Here is an 18,781-nt window from a genome sequence, read left to right as displayed (position 1 = left end):
TACATTTTACATATGTACGGACTCTATTTTGTGGGTAATTATCATTTTTTATATAAAATTTAAACTAACTTTTCACAGCTAATAATAATAATAATAATTTATATTATATATATATATGTATATATATATATATATATATATATATATATGTATAATAGGAGAGGTTATAGAGTGTGTTATTTCTTCTTTTTTGGGGGAAGTTTTCATAGTTATATTAATAATTAATAAGAATTTATTTATTATTTTCAGTAATAAATAAAATTGTTATTATTATTTATTAATAAAAATGTGAAAACTTCCCAAAAATTATTATTATTATTTTTTGGGAAATTTTATGTTCTTTATATAGTATTTATTTAAATTCAAAGATAAAAATTCAAATTTGGACGTCAACCAATTTTTATACTTATTTTTTGGTATAGTTTTATATTGCAACTATAAAAATATAAAAAAAAGAATGAAAGATAAAGTTTATTAAAATTATTGTACAAATAAAGATAAATGTTACTAAATAAATTTTGAATTTGAATGGGAAGTTACCATTGATCTTTTAAAATTTGAATCGAAAACTAACTTTATACTAGATAAAGCCAAATTTTAATCTATATTTCCTATATAAACTAATTTTCCATCAAATTTTTTATTTTATTCTCTACATATAAAAATATATATAAAAAAATTGAAAGATAAAGTATTTTAAAATTAGTTTACAGATAAAGATAAATTTTATGATATATAATTAATTTTTTAATTTTGAATTTGAATGGGAAGTTACCATTGATTTTTTAAAATTTGAATCGAAAACTAACTCTATATTAGATAAAGCCATATTTCAATTTATTTTTTCCTTCCATCAAATATTTTAATTTTTATTCTCTAAATAAAAAATATATATATAAAAAAAATTGAAACATAAAGTTTATTAAAATTACCTTACTGATAAAGATAAATTTTACTAAATATAATAAATTTTTTGAATTTTGAATTTGAATGGGAAGTTACCATTGATTTTTTAAAATTTGAATCGTAAACTAACTCTATACTAGATAAAGCTAAATTTCAATCTATTTTTTCCTTTATAAAGTAATTAGCCATCAAATGTTTTTCATAAAAAAATCTAAAAAAAAAAAAAAACCTAAAAAACTGATTTATAATAATTCAAAATACAGTCAAACATGCACAATATAACCAAAATTTTAATTGAAATCATATTGTCTGACTGATCCTAAAATATTTGCTCCATTTTGCTTCTCCTTTATAGCAAACACATTCATGCCTCCCTTTTTATAGCGTATATTATATTAAGAGGAAATAATTATAGGCAACTAAATCAATAGACTATTTGACTTTCAATTTGAGTATTTCCTCAACCTACTAATAATTAATTATAATTAGTAGTCTTAAAATAAGTTTTAACACTAAAATTTAACTATTACTTACTACTCACAAAAAATAATTTATCATTGAATTAAAAAAAATTAAATTAAAATATAAAATAAAAATAAAAGAGATAATGTTAGTTCAATTGAGGATTTTGAGTAGTTAAGTGCCTCCTTATTATTTCAAATTTTACTTTAAATTACTAAATCGATTGAGCGTATTTATTAGTTTTAATTTTGTGTAAAAAGAAAATGTATGACTAAGGTTATTTAAGTGGAGTGACACTGAGAAAATGATCAACAAATATTTTATTATTATTTTCATTATATAAATTTTTTAATTTAATATTTTTAAATGCTATGTTTTTAATTAAATTCCTATCATGCTTAAATTTTTTTATGTAATATTTTTATAATATTAATTTTAGATTTTAAAGTTGATGTATATTCTTTGCAACTTGAGAATTTTATGATAAATTTGTATCATATTTGATCTTTTTTCATAAATTATAAGTGTTTAAGATGTGTCAAGAAGTACGGAAAAACTTGCTTTGCAAATCATCTCATAAATATGCAATAATAACTCATACGTTAATAGGTTTCACTCATTGATATAATAATTTACATTAAAAAAATTGAACACATGATGTATAACATAATTACTTTCTTTAATATTATTCGCGCAACGCGCGGGTACGTATACTAGTTCTATTGTAACAAGACAACTGCTAAACTTTCTCCCTTTACCCAGACCAAATTGTCATGTTCACTACCTCTGGTGCAGCAGTCCAGGGAACACATTTGGCGGCTAAACTGATTGTAATTTACTATAGCTGATGAATTGAGGAGCTTAAGAGCTCATAGTCAGCAGAATGGTGAAAGAAAAGCTTAGGATTTAAGTGTACTCCAAGTTCCAACGGAAGAAAGAAAGACAGCAAAAACAGCAACAGTGGCAGCAGATGAGCAACAGGTAGCAAAACATCATCATTACCAGGCAGAAGTAAATGAAATCATGAAATGCAAATAGCAGACCTAAAGATTTTAGTAACAAAACTTAAGATTACTCAAAGCAAAGGACAAGTGAAACTAAAAAAACACCTCCACTGGACCAAAAGATTGTATGGCTCTATTGTGGGGCATTAACCTTCACTTTTGGAAAATTATTACCTTACCGAAAAATGAAAGAAATACACTTTAGGATTATTTTTTTTGAAGGCAAGTGGTGCACAGTTCGAACTCAGTAGATAATGGGCACGCTCCTCTACCCTTCTCCACTTAAATACCGGGTTTTATCTGTGGCTGGATTCTAATCCATGATTTGCGTCTTATCCACAGGTCGCACATAGCGCTCCTACCACTAGACCAAAGCCCCTGGTGAAAATTCAGTATAGAACCTATAGTCTTCCTTTTACAACTAGCAACTTTGCACCACATTCATGCCTTCACCACCACTGCCTCTATCATGCCAACATGTTTTCACCTTAATTCATTAATTTTCCGAAGATTACACATCAACAACCTCCGCGTTTACCCCTATCATGACTTGATGCACAACCATCAACCATTAAAAAACCAAGCTCTGAATTATCCATTCAAATCCTTGGAAATTCAGCAGTCAAATAGTTTTCAGCAACATTCTTGTTTTGATTTGGTAACCATGTCCTCATAAAACCCAACAACAACATCAATTTTTTTAATAAAAACTGAGTAAAACAAAGAGAACTAAAAGTGGAGAATCCATGGAATGGAAGTGTCTACTGGCACAAGAAGAAGAGGAAACCAGAAAAAGTGGAGGAGACAAAAGGAGGAACGGAGTGATGGAAAAAGAAGGGAAAGGGAAAAGCAATCTGAGAGAACTGAGGACTAATTTGTATGTATGTGATTTGTTATTTGGATGAAAGCAGTGTTAACCAATCAAATATTCAACTGACCCAAAAAAAAAAAAAAACACTTAATCAATCAAAAGGTCAATGTTAAGTTTGGGAAACTAACACTTGAGCTTTTGCAATTCTCCAAAAACAAGCTTTCAGCAATTGCCATAAAGTTTGCCTTCTTTTTTCTTTGGTCAAGGTTATCCATGGTCTTAACTCTTAAGTTGCATATATGATTAGTGGGAAGAGCCTTAGAGACTATTCGTATGCGCGGAACTCCTTGAAGATCAAAAGTACATACCTCTTGGAAAGTTCCGCGCATAGAGAAATATTATTTCCAAATGAGATAAGTGGTTTGCTTCATCAAGATCAATAAAGCTATACCCTTCAATGAAACCAAACCATCAGTGCACCCTTTGTTTCGGTATAAACGACTAAAAGTCAATAAAATAAGAAGAAAGTAAGATCCCTCAAAAGAAAATTCCCCATCAAAACTCAACATCATGGAAATAAAAAAAAATCCTAAACAATCATTATAACTAATTGTGCAAGTGCAACAAATACAATTTTTTGCTGGTTACAAATAAACTGAGTACATCTATTCTTTGAGAGTAGAGGAACCTAAAACTATAACATCTCAAACATTTTACTTCAGCAGTACAAAACCCTTATAAATAACTCAAAAATCAGAAATTCAATGCAACATAAAGGAACAAGAAGACATTTCCAAAAAAGGAAAAAACTCACAATATTGGCGGAGTGGGTTCGACTGATTCGAGGTCCAAAAGACAATGTTTGGAAATTCGAAGCGACCTCCATTTTTTGTTAATACAAATTCAAGTTATAAACTGCTCAACTCTGTATATAGGGTAACAGAAGCAATGAATTATCAGTTACCATAGCCATAGAGAAACTACTACAAGAAGAATTTAGGACTGAGATTTGAATTACCTGTCAAATTTTTGATGGAAGAGGACAGCGAGCTCTATCTTTTTTTCAGTGATAAGGAAGTGATTTAACTTTATATGTATAGGGAGGGTCACGACAAAGAAAATAGTAGTAATTGGGCTTACAATAGGAGTAGTTTAGTGTGGACTCTATAAATGGGCTGATAATTGACCTTAATAAATCGGGTCATTCGAGTAAAGGTGTTCTTTAATATGACTTCAACTCATATTTAGGCATCTCCAATCCAAATAAAAAGGAATAGTTTTCTCTCTTTCATTATTATATTATTATTATTTCTTATTTCATAAAATAAATTCTTTCTAAAACATTCACCATATATAATTTATATTATTTTCTTTTATAGTCGTTTAATATAAAATTATTTTATATCATAATTTTTTAAATAATATAAATTGCTAGCAAAATTATACATTATACATAATAATGGATAATACAAATAAAAGTGAAATCATTAATGAAATACAATTAAATAAACATTACATAATTGAAAAAAATATTTTAAATTTTACATAAATATTCAACTTTCAAGATCACTACGGTGCTTTCATAAATGCTCTATCAATGCATTACGTAGTTCAAAATGAGTTCTATATAATGTTTAATTAAATTTTTTGTATAATGATCTAATATAAAAATATTCAATAAAGTAAATTGGTGTGATGAATAGTGTTACACCAAATTTGGTGTAACATTATTCACACACCAAAACGATGTAAAATTTGGTGTTGGGTTGGAGCTCCAAAACACCAAAATTTACACCAAATAAAGATTTGGTGTAAATTTTGGTGTTGGATTGGAGATGGTCTTATGCTCTCCAATTCTGAATGTGCTCAAGTACGTACTTAAAAGTTAAAGGCCAAGTAGGCACATGTGCCCTATGTAGCATAATACACCTAGAATGCCATATAGGATGCATGACTATCACGTAAGATGTCACATAGGATGCATGTGTTTACTTGTTCAATTTTTTTATAGTTTAAGTGTCTACTTGTGCGTTGTGCCCATCCAAAGTTGGAGACATAAATATCAGTTGAGGTCAAGTTAAAAGGGCACATTCATGTATTATGCCTTGAATATTTCTCCCCTCCAACTTTGGGTGTGCACAAATAGATACGTAAACTTGTATAAAGTTAAACAAGTAGACCCATGAGTCTTACGCGACATAATACACGTAGGACTCAAATTGTCATGTAGGATGCCACGTAGAATGTGTTTATCCATTTGTTCAACTTTATATAAATTTAAGTTATGCATACCCAAAATTAGAGGACATAAATGTAAATGAGATCAAGTTAAATGACATATTTATGTCTATGTTCAATTAAAGCTATACCACAAACATAAGTTCAATAACGCAAATTATACCCAGGACACAAGGTATGATACAAGGCAAAACAAATTATGCTCGAAGGCAAAAGGAATTAAATTCAAAATACAAGTTTAAAATTTAGTAAAAACAAATTACGTCTCCAGACATAAATTCAGTGGCACAAGTTATGCCATTGGTTAAAAATTTTATATACGAATTAGATATACAGAACTGTTGCCCCAAAATAAATTAATTATATGTTAAATGTGGTTGATGAAATAACATAAGGATCAAAATCACAATATATCAATAACTCAAGGGCTTAAATTTAAAAGTTCTCCCTCTTCTCTTTCAACTGCCGCTCCGTGTCCAACTCGCGTTTTATTTTAGACTAATCAAAGGAAATTTTCTCCATATAAAAGTACACTGAAAACTCCACTTTCAATCTGTTTGAAAATAGTGAGACAAGCACAATTAAGTTTAGCAATCAAAAGATAAATTCAATTTTACCACAATAACATATCCGGTGTAATTGAACGAGTGCGTTCAAATTCAATTTTGTGATAAGAAATTAACGGGTCACACTCGAGTAGCACGATGTCGTTTTACATTGGTCGTGAGGCTTCAAAGGTTCGTTTTTTACTCCATTTCTTCAAGTTTATTTACAACTCCTTTTTTTGCTTTCTTGCTCTTAATTTTTTGTGTTGTTGTTAGCTATGGAAGAGGATTTGTACGGAGAGTGGAATAGAAATCAATCTTCTTTCGGAGAAGTGGAAGTATATTCTTGGAGGTTTGATATTTCAGGTTCATATTGATCAACCTTCTATTTTCTTTGTTGCACCATCTGAGTTTGGGGCGTGGAATGAATATTCGATGATTCATGTATCTGAGCTTGACTAGTTTGAGATAGAGGTGTTTTCGTAGAGTAGTTGTTGTTGTATGTAAGGTTTGTGGCACAGAAAAGAATTACTCACTCCATTTCAATTCATTTCACCTACGTTGACTTGACACGGAGTTTTAAGTGAAAAAAACATGACTTTGAAATTTGTGGGGTTAAATATGGCATAATATGTGTGTGAGTATAGAAGCTGAGGGACTATTTTGTGTAGTTGGTTTTAGTTGAAGATGCTAAGAGTCGTTGATCATAGTTTGTGACTTGATTAGATTTTGAAAATTATGGCTTATCTTCTTTAGTTCAGTTTTGAACTTAACAATTTTAAAAAATTGAATCTAAGTTCACAGACTCTTCACTCTGAATATTTTCCTAGTCGATAGTTTCTTTCTTCAGCACTTCCTGTTTTCTTTGTTGTGTCTTGAGTCATGGAGGGGAAGGGAGGAAGTGTAAGAAGAGAAAGTTTTGAGCAATCAAATTTTGCATTTTCTTTCACCTTTTGTTGAATGATGCAATTTATTTGTGTTCTTTTTACATAATTTGCTGTTGTTGTCATTGTCATATTTGATACATCATTCCCCTTTAGTTGTTCCGTAATTGTTTTTCTTCATGATCATAGTGCTAACTATTAGATCTACCAAGTTGTAAAATGTCTCACCTTTTGTCAGTACATACATGGATTTGCTGCTCGAGGGGTTCACTACATACATCGGCCTGGACCTACTCTTCAGGATGTCGGCTTCTTTCTTCTTCCGGTTGGTTTTATTGGTTGTTGGTTCTCTTTATCTCCACTCTATAGGGAGATGCTCACTCATAAACTTCCTTTTTCTTTGTTTGTTTCCAAAATGAAAACTCCAGGAGCTTGGGCAAGACAAAGGTTACATAAGTGAAACTGTATTCACCACACTCTTTCTGTCTTTTGTCTTGGTGAGTTGTTTTTGGTAATTTTCAGTCACCAACTATTACTGAATCCGGCTGCAGAATATTTCCATCCCTTCCAACTAATTTTGGAGCTTTAGTTGGTGGGAGTTTTCAGTTTATTTGCTATTTAGGTTTTCATATCGTATCTTCTTGTTCTAACTCTTACTCATGTTTTCCTGCAGTGGACATTCCATCCTTTCTTTTTCAAAATCAAAAAGATCTATACAGTGCTGATATGGTGCAGGATCTTGGCTTTCTTAGCTGTAAGTGACCAGTTCTCTTGAGTGTCATTCTTGTGTTGTTTCATTTGTGAAAGTCCAATTAGTTTTCAACTTATCGAAGAAAAAAAAGAAGAGTTTCAATGGAATCTCATCATTTCTATATTCAGTTTAAATGTTGGCAAAGATTACTTTAATTCTCTTCCTGTATGCTTCTATTTCTCCTTAGGGCTACCCAACATTTAGAGAGAAGTCATAGTATCCAATATGAACTGCTAAGTTGTTGAATGATTGTTTACTACAGGCTTGTCAGTTCCTTCGGATCATCACATTCTACTCTACACAGCTTCCTGGTCCAAATTATCACTGTCGTGAGGTAAAGACTTGTCTCATTTGGTTGATAATAGATGTGCCAGTTTGCACTTTTCTGTTGCCTATCATCTGCGTGTTATGTGAACTGTCTATCTTCTGATATTGCAGGGATCAAAGCTTGCCACATTGCCTCCTCCAAATAGTGTTTTAGAAGTTCTATTGATTAATTGTGAGATATATTTTGCCTTCTCTCACTGTATTTAGTCAGTTCTTGTTACAAGGCAACTTATGTTAAGTTTATAAATGTGCAGTTCCTAGGGGCATGCTTTATGGTTGTGGTGATCTGATATTTTCATCTCATATGATATTCTCTCTAATCTTTGTGCGGACATATCATAAATACGGGACACAAAGGTAGTATATTAGCAGTTATATACTCTAAATATTATGTTTTGGTAAAACAGTCTGATATTCAGATAAGAGTTCTGTTTTCTGTGAATGCGGACACTCTATAATTTCTTCCTTTCCTTCACTTCCATTTTTATTTTTTTGTGTTTTCTATAATTTGCTGAACTAGCTTGGGACTGAGGCATAGATGTTGTTTGGTTTTCTGTAATTTAAAATGGATACCCTAAAAGTGAAGAAGGCTTGAGTTAAGAGTTTTTACGACAGCCAGAAGTTGTTAGTGATTGCTGAATTTGATTCTGCAGATTTATAAAACTGTGTGCTTGGTTAGCTGTAATTGCTCAGAGCTTCTTGATTGTTGCATCTCGCAAACATTACACTGTGGACGTTGTTGTGGCATGGTGAGTGGAACTCTCAGCTTGACAATCTGCGTTAGAATGTTTGTTTGCAAATAATAGTTGTCTGACTTGATTGAGCCCCCTATTACTTTGTAACAGGTACACTGTTAATCTAGTGGTGTTCTTTGTTGACAAACAGTTGCCAGGTTTAACATCCTAATCCTCACATTGAATGAATTTAATCTTGACTACTTCCTCCTTCTGCCCCTTTCTTGTTTTTTTTTTTGCTTAGAAGGGAAGGATAAATATTTTGCTGAACCAATGAGTATTTTCTTCCAGAACTGCCTGACCGAACTAGTGCAGCGTTGATTCTACCACTGAGCAAAGATAGCAAGGCTAAGGAAGAGAATCACAAACTTCTGAATGCAAATTCTGGAGATCCTGCAGAATGGATTTAGAGAAGCGTTCTGGATTGTGTATAGATGTGTATAACCCAAATTTATGAAAAGATCATTGAAGATGGGAGCACAGTTCATGTTGAAGCAGTGATGAATGGTGTATAGACGATACATAGAGTGCAACTAACTGAAGCTGGTTAAAAGTACTTCTGTTCAACATCATTACAAGGTTGGTCTGACAAATGATTCCTGATGTTCCTCCTAGTTCACTAGTTTTGGTTTATAACGTCGAATACAAAATCGAAGGTCAATGCTGTTGATGTATCCATGTTCCCTTTGGTTAAAAATTATCGAATGTATAATGGATTCCATCTTCAGCTGATAAATTATCTGTTTAATTTTGTACTCCCCAAGTTCTTGTGTTGCATCCCTCCTTCAGCCGAGGGTCTATCAAAAGCAACCTCTCTACCTCCACAAGGTAGGGTTAAGGCTTCATACTCACTACCCTCCCTAAACCCCACTTGTGGGAGTACATTGGATATGTTGTTGTTTTGTACTCCCGAATTTCTGGCTTTTAATTTTTCATAATTTGTGTCTAGCCATTGATTAATTGAAGTGACAACACTAGTAAATCCTTGATATATGTCAAGTCTTAGAGAAATCTTTATTTCCACACATTGGTGGATAAAGTTACCGGTACTTGTGCTGGTAGAATGTAGTAGATGCTAGGTAAGTTAGTCGCGCACATGCTAACCCGAATGGTACTGCCATATCAGAAAAAGGGATGAAAATGAAGTGCTCTCTCTGACTAGAAATTTAGCACAGATGATTAATGACCAGCAAAAGTGACTGGGATAGATCCTTCATCTTACAGTTAATGTAGCATGGGATGTAAAGAGCATGTAATGTTCCTTCATGCAACAGTGGCATGGAGTCAGTAGATCTAATTGAATGCCTTGTCCAATATGGATGGCCTATTACCTCTTTGCTGAAAGGCTTTACTTAAAAAGATGGAGAATGCAACTAACAGCACATGAAACTTCTTGCTCTTCTAGCAGTGTTTGGTTGTTGCAATGCTCAAATTCTATAAACACATGATAGCCCATATCTGCCTTGTATTGTTCATTCCGATGTGAAACTACATTTTGGGATGGTTTGTTTCACATGCTAGTTATGTTGGGATTATAATGTAGATATTGTTTACGCGATGAATAATAATGTGGATTGCTATGCAGAAATTGATAATGTAGGGATTGTTATGTGTGACCTTCAAAATTAGCTAAAGCAGCTTATTTCTAGGGTCACATTTCCACCATTATATAAACACTTATGAGTCCGTTAAATTGTATGTCTAGCAGATCAGAGAATAAATGTACAAATCCTTTGAACATTTTCATTATATAAGAAGACATGCTCCATATATTTGGCCTTTGGTTGCATACAACAAATGATTTTTAACAATTACAACTCCAAATCCAAATATCATATCATGTAATGGGGTTTCTAACTTATCAACCTCCATATTGGAAAAGGACATTTTAAAGGTAAAACATTTACACAAAATCATCGAAAATGGAGACTTATCTTTGAAGATGTCTCAACCTCTATTGTAAAGTTTCGAGGTTTTCCCAGCTTGCCTTTGTAGGTAGGTAGGTGCACTGCAAAGCTAGTCGAAAAAGAATGTGTAAATATTTCTTTTTAACATCTCAGGCCTTCAGAGGGCTTTTACACATGGTACATGAACAACTCTTTACTATACTATGAGGGGATGTTAAAGTGGAAGAGCCAAGATATGACAAAGGCAAATACCATACAAGCTAAAAGGAAATTCAAGAATCGATGACCATTCAAACAAGTTCGCCTCTCTGAAGAGGAAGATACTTGTACAGGGACTACATTTGTAGCCAAATCATTTATTTCATTAGTTTGTTGTGCTGATTCAATGTCAGTTGGCCCAACAACATTGCGTGCAATTGAATTGCAGATTTCACAAGTCCTGGAAAAATAACTTCAAATGGTTATTATATGGCTAAAAAGAACGAAAGATGCTTACAAAAAACAACTAGTGCAGCAAAGGATTTCCAGCATTGACTCAAAACCATCAACAATATGGAAGCACAGGTTTAAATTAAGGATTGAGCTGCACAAAAGTCATTACAATTTAACATTTTTGTCGGAAGACGTCTATCTTCCTTGTTAAATCATCATACGAGCTAAAGTTGAGAAACTAGGATATGGAAAAAAAAAGATGATATATCAAACATACACCTCAACTATCAATTGCAATCATACTGAACAGCAACCACTGGCCAGAATGTATAATAAAAAACGTAACGAATTAGCAATTATAGTAACAATGAAGAAGTTATGGCACAAGATGTTAGGTTAGAGAAAAGGAAGCCCTCCATTTATGGAAGGAGGAAGATCCAAAGTAAGAGATGTGATCTTAACATTTGCTAGTAATTCTTTGGATCCATTAATGGCCATGAATGTTTTAAGACTTGGGGAATAAGTAGTAGCATGTGAGGACAGAAAAGTATAATGCTTCGACGTGAAAAATGAAAATGAACACTTCCTTCCTCCAAGGACAATTCCAGTTTGATAAAGAAATGTATATGTCAAATTTCAGTTAGGAAATAGAAACGAAAGAGTAAAAGTTTATGAAAGCCTATAAGTAAGAAGACTCAACAAAGTACTTACAAATCTGAATCATACCTGTCCTTGCTTTACTCTTTTGCTTTTCATTTTATTCCATCCAGCTTCTTTAATTAACTTTTGTCTCTTTTTCCATTAAATATATCATGAGATCTCTTTCTCAACAAGAACAAGACATAACAGAAGAAAAAAAGCATTATTCTTACAGAACATTCACTGATTATCAAAAGCACACACTTGACACTTCCAACATTACAGATCATTTACTGACATCAAAAGCACACACTTCCAACACAAGAATCATCAAACCATATCATTGCAAAGATTAATAAAGTGAAAGAATCTTGGACATAACATAAGCCAAAAAATAAGGACATCATGTTGAGATGTCAATCATCACATCTAATATGCAGAACATTTCGTGTTCGAGTTCCCTAGCTACAAAGTCGCCTTTGTTAGGGAGGGCTTTATTGGGACTTCCTGACATGAATCCAGATTTAGTCGAGCTCCCTTATATGTACCGGACACCGGATGGAAAATTTTAAAAAATCATCTTAAAAGGTCACATTGATCATATATACATCATAAGTTCAAAATTTACTAACCAACAACAACAAAAATTCAAGATTTGGTTTTTACTTACTTATTTCCCTTGATTTTGAACCATGTTTCAGCACAATGCCTATGTGCAGCAGCCAAATCATCTTTACATGAACATCCCAATTCAATAGCAACCCCATACTCATTTCCACAACTCACCAAACTCAAGTGACAAATCCTACAATCTCTTTCAATTTCCCCCAAATACCCCTTACTTTCATCATCTCCAATTTCTATACCAACTGAATCAGCAGACTCACTGCCACGTGTATAGCTATAATCATCTTGATTAGACCCATCAGCAGTGGAACAAAACTGAGAATAACAAGAACCCTTGTCGGCATCGGAAAAACTGACACTAACGGAGCTCCGGCGACTGTTACCGGAGCACTCTAACTCCACATGGGGTACCTCTAATCTTTCCATTTCAACGACCCAGAAACAGAAAATTCAAGAAAAAGCATTAATCCCCTTGAAAAAGCTGAAGTCTTTAGTAATCTTGAAACTTCAAAGATTTGATTTTTATGATACACTGCATGAGTTGAAGCTACTTCAGCTATAAATTTGATGAATTTAAGGAAGTGGGGTGATGAATTTGGTGATATATTAACTCAAACATCTTAAATTTAGAACCAAAAAAAAAAACAGAGAGAAGAAGAGAGATATGAGTTAAAAATAGTGAAAAGAGAGAGGGAAAAGAAGAATAACGTAAAAAGCGAAAGGCTCATGGTTCTGTTCTAATAGCAGTGAGACAGGGGGAGGGGCCCTACCCCCAGGGGGTCACAGAGAGGATAGTGAGATGTGATGTGTGATTATACAGTAGTAGCAGTAGTTGGTGGAGTTTAAAATAGATCCATTTAAGATATAGTATGAAGATATTTTTATGTTAATGAATCGTTTGATCGGAAACAAGTTATTCTGATGAAGTCGAAGATATCAATAGTGTTTCTTTGGAGAGTCCCATATCAGTGAGTTGTTGTTTTTTCCTTTCAAAAAATGCGGAATCTGAAACTTGGTCACAAGAGTCAATATTCTGAAACTGACGAGTAACTCTTACCAAAATATGACTTTTAAGTACATTCACATTCTTTACTGAAATGTGAGTGTGAGATCCAATCCAATGGACATAACCACAATATTATAGGTAAGGGCTAGTTTGGTACGAGGCAAGATTAATTTTAGGATGAGTTTTTCTCGTGATTGGTTAGAATAAAATTGTCGAATAACTTATTTCAGAATAATAATATTATTTTTATTTTATATTAAAAATGGAATAGCAATTTCTGAAATAACTTATTTCTGATCAAATGAGCTCTTAGAGATATTGTAGCTTGTAGGCAAATCTCCCACACAATTAGTGTGGAATTCGATTCCCCAATTTTTTTTACCTTCTTGTTTCCCTATTCTATATACAATGAAAAATTGTTTTAAAAATAAAATAAATAAATAGTTCATCTAAATCAAGAAATGTATTCTTCTTGAAGAAAATTATCATATTTAAAAAGTTTCAGTTTATTTTAAGATAATATTTGTATATCAAAATACTATGTTGCCTCCCTATTTGAGTAAGGAATAAATAGCATTACCTTGTTAACAATGGGTCTCGTGACTATTCTTAGGCTTGGATTGAATAAGGTTTAGCTACTAGCTAGTGAAGAAAAAGTACTTCATTTAATTTTTATAACAAATAGTGTCCGAGGATTTATCGCAAATATTTTTTTTTAATTTTTTAAAATAGAAATAAAGTTTGCGGACATTTTAACGTTCTCAGATTTTACTTATGGAAATGCATTGAGTATGTTGTTGTTGTTGTTGTTATGTTCAAGCAAACTTTCACGCACCCTGCCTATTCCACGAGATATTTATCATCTTCAATCAACAATAGATATAAGGTAATTAACTTTGTCCATCAAAATTAGGACAAATTAAAAGAAATCACCATGTATTTTTGTCTTTGATGAAATTCAAACAAAGGTCTTATAGTTTTCAATCCAATTTGTTGACCATTAGGTCACACCTAGGGTGTGAGGGTATGACCTAGTGGTCAAAATAATTTTTTACTTTTTCCATGTTTGGTGGATCAAAATGCCTTTACAAATATTTTCTCCGGAAAAAAATACCTTAAAAATGAGGAAAAATGACTTTCCGTATGAAAAACAAGTTTTATAAATGATATTTCAAGTTTATTGTCTCCTCCTCGTGCACCCAACACAACAACCCCCACCCCTTGATCATTCCACCCCATCACCCCACTCCGCACCCCCAACCCATCACATAATATTTTGCTACATTGTATATAAATATTATCGAGGTAATATCTTTTTAGTCACTTACCAAACACTAAAATATAAGCAAGTAAATTTTCATATTTAAAAAAAAAAATCATTTTCTAAAAAAAAAAAATCGAAAACATTTTCCTTACCGGCTGCAAGATATTACTTTCATTTCAACAGAAAATATTTTTGGTGCTTGAAAAAACAGAAAATATAGAATTAAAATAAAATTAATGACGTGTTTTGTGGTTTTCCATTTTTTAACCCTTACACACGGAATGGTTGTTGTAATAAGATTAAATTCAAGCAGGCAAATTAATTAATGCCTTTTTTTCTTGTTATTTTTCTTTTCCTTTTTTAACTATATCTATTATTGGAGTTGGTGTTGAGTGGTGACAATCACAATTATTTGGCAACGATCGACCACTTCATGTTTTAGGTCTATTCTTTAAATTATACTTTTTTTGAAAAATACAAGATTTTTTTAAAAAAATAATACATGTTCCTATAGCTAATACATGCTACATACTGTTACAAGTTACAAGTTACAAGTTACAACTTACAACAACATCAACATATCCAGTGTATCCTATAAGTGGATCGGAGTCTGGGAAGGATGGTGTACACAATCTTACTCTTATCTTGTGAAAAAGAAAAGAGATGATTGTTTCCGAGCCTATTATTAGAAAATTAAAGTAAGTAAATAGTACTTAGTTAGGAGCAGGGGCAGCAGCGTCTTCATCAGCAGCTCCATTGCTTGATAGCTCAATCATTGTACGATGTGGGCCGTTCTTCTGCTTCTTGCATAACTCTGGCAAAAATACTCCTACACATTTCCAACATACATATAAAATAGCGCCTAGGACGCAACGTAGGATGCACATTTACAGCATACATATAAATGTGAATTGTCACGTAGGATGTATATATGTACTCGTTCAACTTTACATGTTTTAAGTGTCTACTTGTGCATATCAAAAGCTGGAGGACATAAATATAACGCGTTTACATATAATACGTAAATTAAATTCAAATAGTGAATGTAACTGTCATCTATTGCTTGTCTGAATTAAGAAGGAAGTGGTCTTAATCAACTAAAGATTATATTCCATTACTATTAAAGGAATGTCACTTGACCCAAGCAAAAGTATAATTAACTGAAAGCAACAAGTTTTGTTAAGCACGATATCTCCAAATTAAACTCATTACCAAGCAAAAAATGATACCAAAAAATAGATTACGTTTTTAAAAAAATGATAATCATCAACTTCTCGACCCAAAAATTCATTTTTAGCATTTCTAACTAATGAAAGTAAATTTGAATTTGTTATATATATACAAACACTTCTCCAAAATTCATTTATAAGCAAATTACTCCTAAGAAGTTGCCCCTTCCTTTCCACTCTATACGACACATACCAACTACAATGTTTTTATTTTAATTTCTTCATTTGGATTCGCGCTCAGAAGTCTAGTAATTTTTTATATGATCAAAGTCTATTCTCATAGTCACGAACATGAGGAGGCCTGATTAATTCATCTTCGTATTGAGAAATATCACTTTAGATATCAAAGACAAAGACGACTCCATTCTCATGAGGACACAAATACAAGAGGGCTTGATTCATGCCGAGAAGTCTCACTTTAAATATTAAAGACAACTCAATTCTTAAGGCACAAACACGACGATATATCAAGGTTGGAAAAGTACATATCCATCCCACTCATAAGATTACCCTGGATATATAAGATGTTGTTATATATGGTGAGAAATTTAAAAAATGATGTATGTTATGAATGAGACAATGTTGTTACCTTCTCCAGCAGCCAAATGGAAGTAAAGATCAACAATGTTATCACAATTTTTGTTACAAGCAGGGGAGCAAACTGAGGCCCAAGCAATGCATCAGAAGAAATTCCAACAGAGTTTCTATCAACACCACAATTAAGCATCAACACATTCATCTGTCTCAATATGTTCCTTCATTTTTGTAACAACAACATTAGATGTCTTACATTGGTACTCAACCTTCCCATTTCTCCCTGCTGAATTTTCCAACAAACACCTCTTCCCTGATGTCGAAATCGCGAATGCACAAACATTCGTTGACAAATCCTCATCCCCTGAAACGATATAAAAATCAACACATAGATCATCAGCAATATAATTACTAAGTACTTGACAAGTGTGTTACATGTCAGGTTGTCACGCATTTGGTTCATCAAAAATAAATGATGTATCTGTACGTAATGTAATTTTAAAATGTTATAGTTTAACTTTATAAATAATTGGGATAAGGGTCTGAAAAATATCTCAATTTTGGTCGGATTTGCTGTTGCGATACTAAACTTTCGTGAGGACCTATTATCTTCTTAAACTATTTAATACCGTATTTTAAACATATATATTTGTCCGCGTGGACATAAAAAATAATGTAAAATTATAAATAGTGATGTGTCCACGTGGGCACATATATACCTTTAAAATACACTATTAAATAGTTCAGGGGCTAAAAAATACGGTATTAAATAGTCTAGGGAGGTAATAGGTCTTTATGAAAGTTTAGTATCGCAACAGCAAATTCGACCAAAATTGGGATATTTTTCAGACCCTTTATCCCTAAATAATTTGATCACATATATATAATTCATAACATATGTGTATTATTGAGATCTCAATTGAGAAATGAATTTAATTAACTAAATGCATGTTACAATTCATAATTATGTAAATAATATATCGTTTTTTTTTTCTTTTTGTGGTTATTTTTGGTACAATCGTAATACAATGATGTGAATTCTTTTGTGTGCGTGAATAAAAAGAGTATTAAATATAGAGTATATATAGTAAACGTACCCAAAGCGCCTTGAAGTAAAAGGGCACTAGCAAAGAAAAGAATGGAGGAGTCTTTAATTGAGAATGTCATTTTCTACTGATTTTTTATTATTATTATTTTTTTTTTTTAATTATTATTTTTTTTATTTTTCTGGTTTTGTGTTGAGGAAGAATGGAGGAGTTTATTGAATTTATATAGGGAGGTCATGAGGAGGAGGAGATTGCGGTATGATGTATAAACGTTGGGCCAATGGCTTAGTTCGTTTTCTTTAATTTTCGTGGATGCTATATATTACTCTTTTTCTTCCTTTATATATACATACATATATATATATATATATTAGGACTTGGATCCGTTTACTTTGAACAATTTAACTTGATCGACCGTCTTGGTAAACGTATACCCCTGCATTATATATAACATTTTCTCATATGTAGTGCACAATTTTTCTATAGAAGTTAACAAAATCGAATCGAAAAAATCCTAGTTCTAATTCAGTTTGATATTTGAAAAATACGAACCAAAGCTATCCATTAAACCCCTAATCTTTTAGATGTTGAGTGTTTGATGGGTACGTGTAGTACTAAACTTTACACTAGTAGAATAATTCATGAGGAAGCAATAGTACATGTACATGTATGGAAAAAGTGTTCTAAAACATGCTTACAAAATATCGTAATATTCATGTATTATTTTTCGTGATATGACAATTCCTTTATTATTTACTACTTATTGCATAAATAATATTTAAACTTGAAACCTCAATGTGAATTTTGAACTCCCTAAACAACTAAATCAATTTCTAGTAATTGTGTTCAATATATTCAAATTCTATATATATTGCAACTTTTTCCCGAGGAGATTAGGGTGAACCCCAAAAAATTTAGTATGCGTTTAACCTTAAGTGTCACGATCCAGACCGTTGTGATTGGCACCCACACTAACTCTCCGGTGGGAGAACCACTACTACAACCCAAACCAAGCAACTAAATCAAAAACTAAGCATTTAAGTTACGGAAGCAAGTTAAATAGCTAAAGACTGAAGTTCCCATAAACTTCCAAAAGATCTAACAACTAAACAATGCGGAAAATACACCTAGAACCTGAAAGTCAATATACCAAAATATCTAAAGTTCAACAAGCTAAGTCTAAATAAGAAGGGGTACAACCCCAAACTAATGAACTAATAACTAACTAGAAAGTCTAAGTCCGAAATGTGGACATAGACATAAAGAGAACTCATGGCAGTCCGGAAGAAATGGCTCACCCTTGAATTCGAACGACGATCACTAATTTTCTAAGTGAGGTCTGTCAATAGCCGCTTAAAGATGCTCTGTACTCAACAAAGAAAGAGCAAGTGCAGTATCAGTCCACAATCACAATGTACTGGTAGGATCACGCGAC

At 32.3% G+C, this 18,781-nt stretch overlaps 3 protein-coding genes and 1 pseudogene across 4 annotated transcripts in view; 2 read left to right on the top strand and 2 right to left on the bottom strand.

The window, feature by feature from the left end:
• The window catches only part of LOC125827362 (GDP-Man:Man(3)GlcNAc(2)-PP-Dol alpha-1,2-mannosyltransferase), a 267,662-nt gene that overhangs the window by 96,480 nt on the left and 152,401 nt on the right, over window positions 1–18,781 (top strand). The gene's annotated exons all lie outside the window — the stretch shown is intronic.
• On the top strand, window positions 5,977–9,425 carry LOC125827384 (phosphatidylinositol:ceramide inositolphosphotransferase 1-like). 2 transcript variants are annotated; one of them, XM_049506699.1, is made up of 11 exons: window positions 5,977–6,158; window positions 6,243–6,332; window positions 7,089–7,175; window positions 7,279–7,347; window positions 7,524–7,604; window positions 7,864–7,935; window positions 8,040–8,100; window positions 8,183–8,285; window positions 8,582–8,677; window positions 8,774–8,820; window positions 8,954–9,425. In XM_049506699.1, the coding sequence occupies exons 1-11, from the start codon at window positions 6,126–6,128 to the stop codon at window positions 9,070–9,072; spliced, it is 858 nt and encodes a 285-aa protein (XP_049362656.1). In that variant the 5' UTR covers window positions 5,977–6,125; the 3' UTR covers window positions 9,073–9,425. The 2 variants fall into 2 exon arrangements, with proteins under 2 accessions (XP_049362656.1, XP_049362657.1); XM_049506700.1 differs by lacking the exon at window positions 7,279–7,347 and having other exon boundaries at window positions 6,021–6,158.
• LOC125827411 (uncharacterized) lies at window positions 10,601–12,957 on the bottom strand. Its single transcript, XM_049506726.1, has 2 exons — window positions 12,311–12,957; window positions 10,601–11,008 (listed from the first exon to the last, which is right to left on the bottom strand). The coding sequence occupies exons 1-2, from the start codon at window positions 12,691–12,693 to the stop codon at window positions 10,771–10,773; spliced, it is 621 nt and encodes a 206-aa protein (XP_049362683.1). The 5' UTR covers window positions 12,694–12,957; the 3' UTR covers window positions 10,601–10,770.
• Window positions 15,251–17,467, bottom strand: LOC125827418 (uncharacterized; annotated as a pseudogene).

The sequence above is a fragment of the Solanum verrucosum genome, unplaced genomic scaffold (assembly GCF_900185275.1).
Source record: "Solanum verrucosum unplaced genomic scaffold, falcon-dt-bn FXZP01000138.1, whole genome shotgun sequence".
NCBI lineage: Eukaryota > Viridiplantae > Streptophyta > Magnoliopsida > Solanales > Solanaceae > Solanum > Solanum verrucosum.
This window is presented reverse-complemented; position numbering and strand designations above follow the sequence as displayed.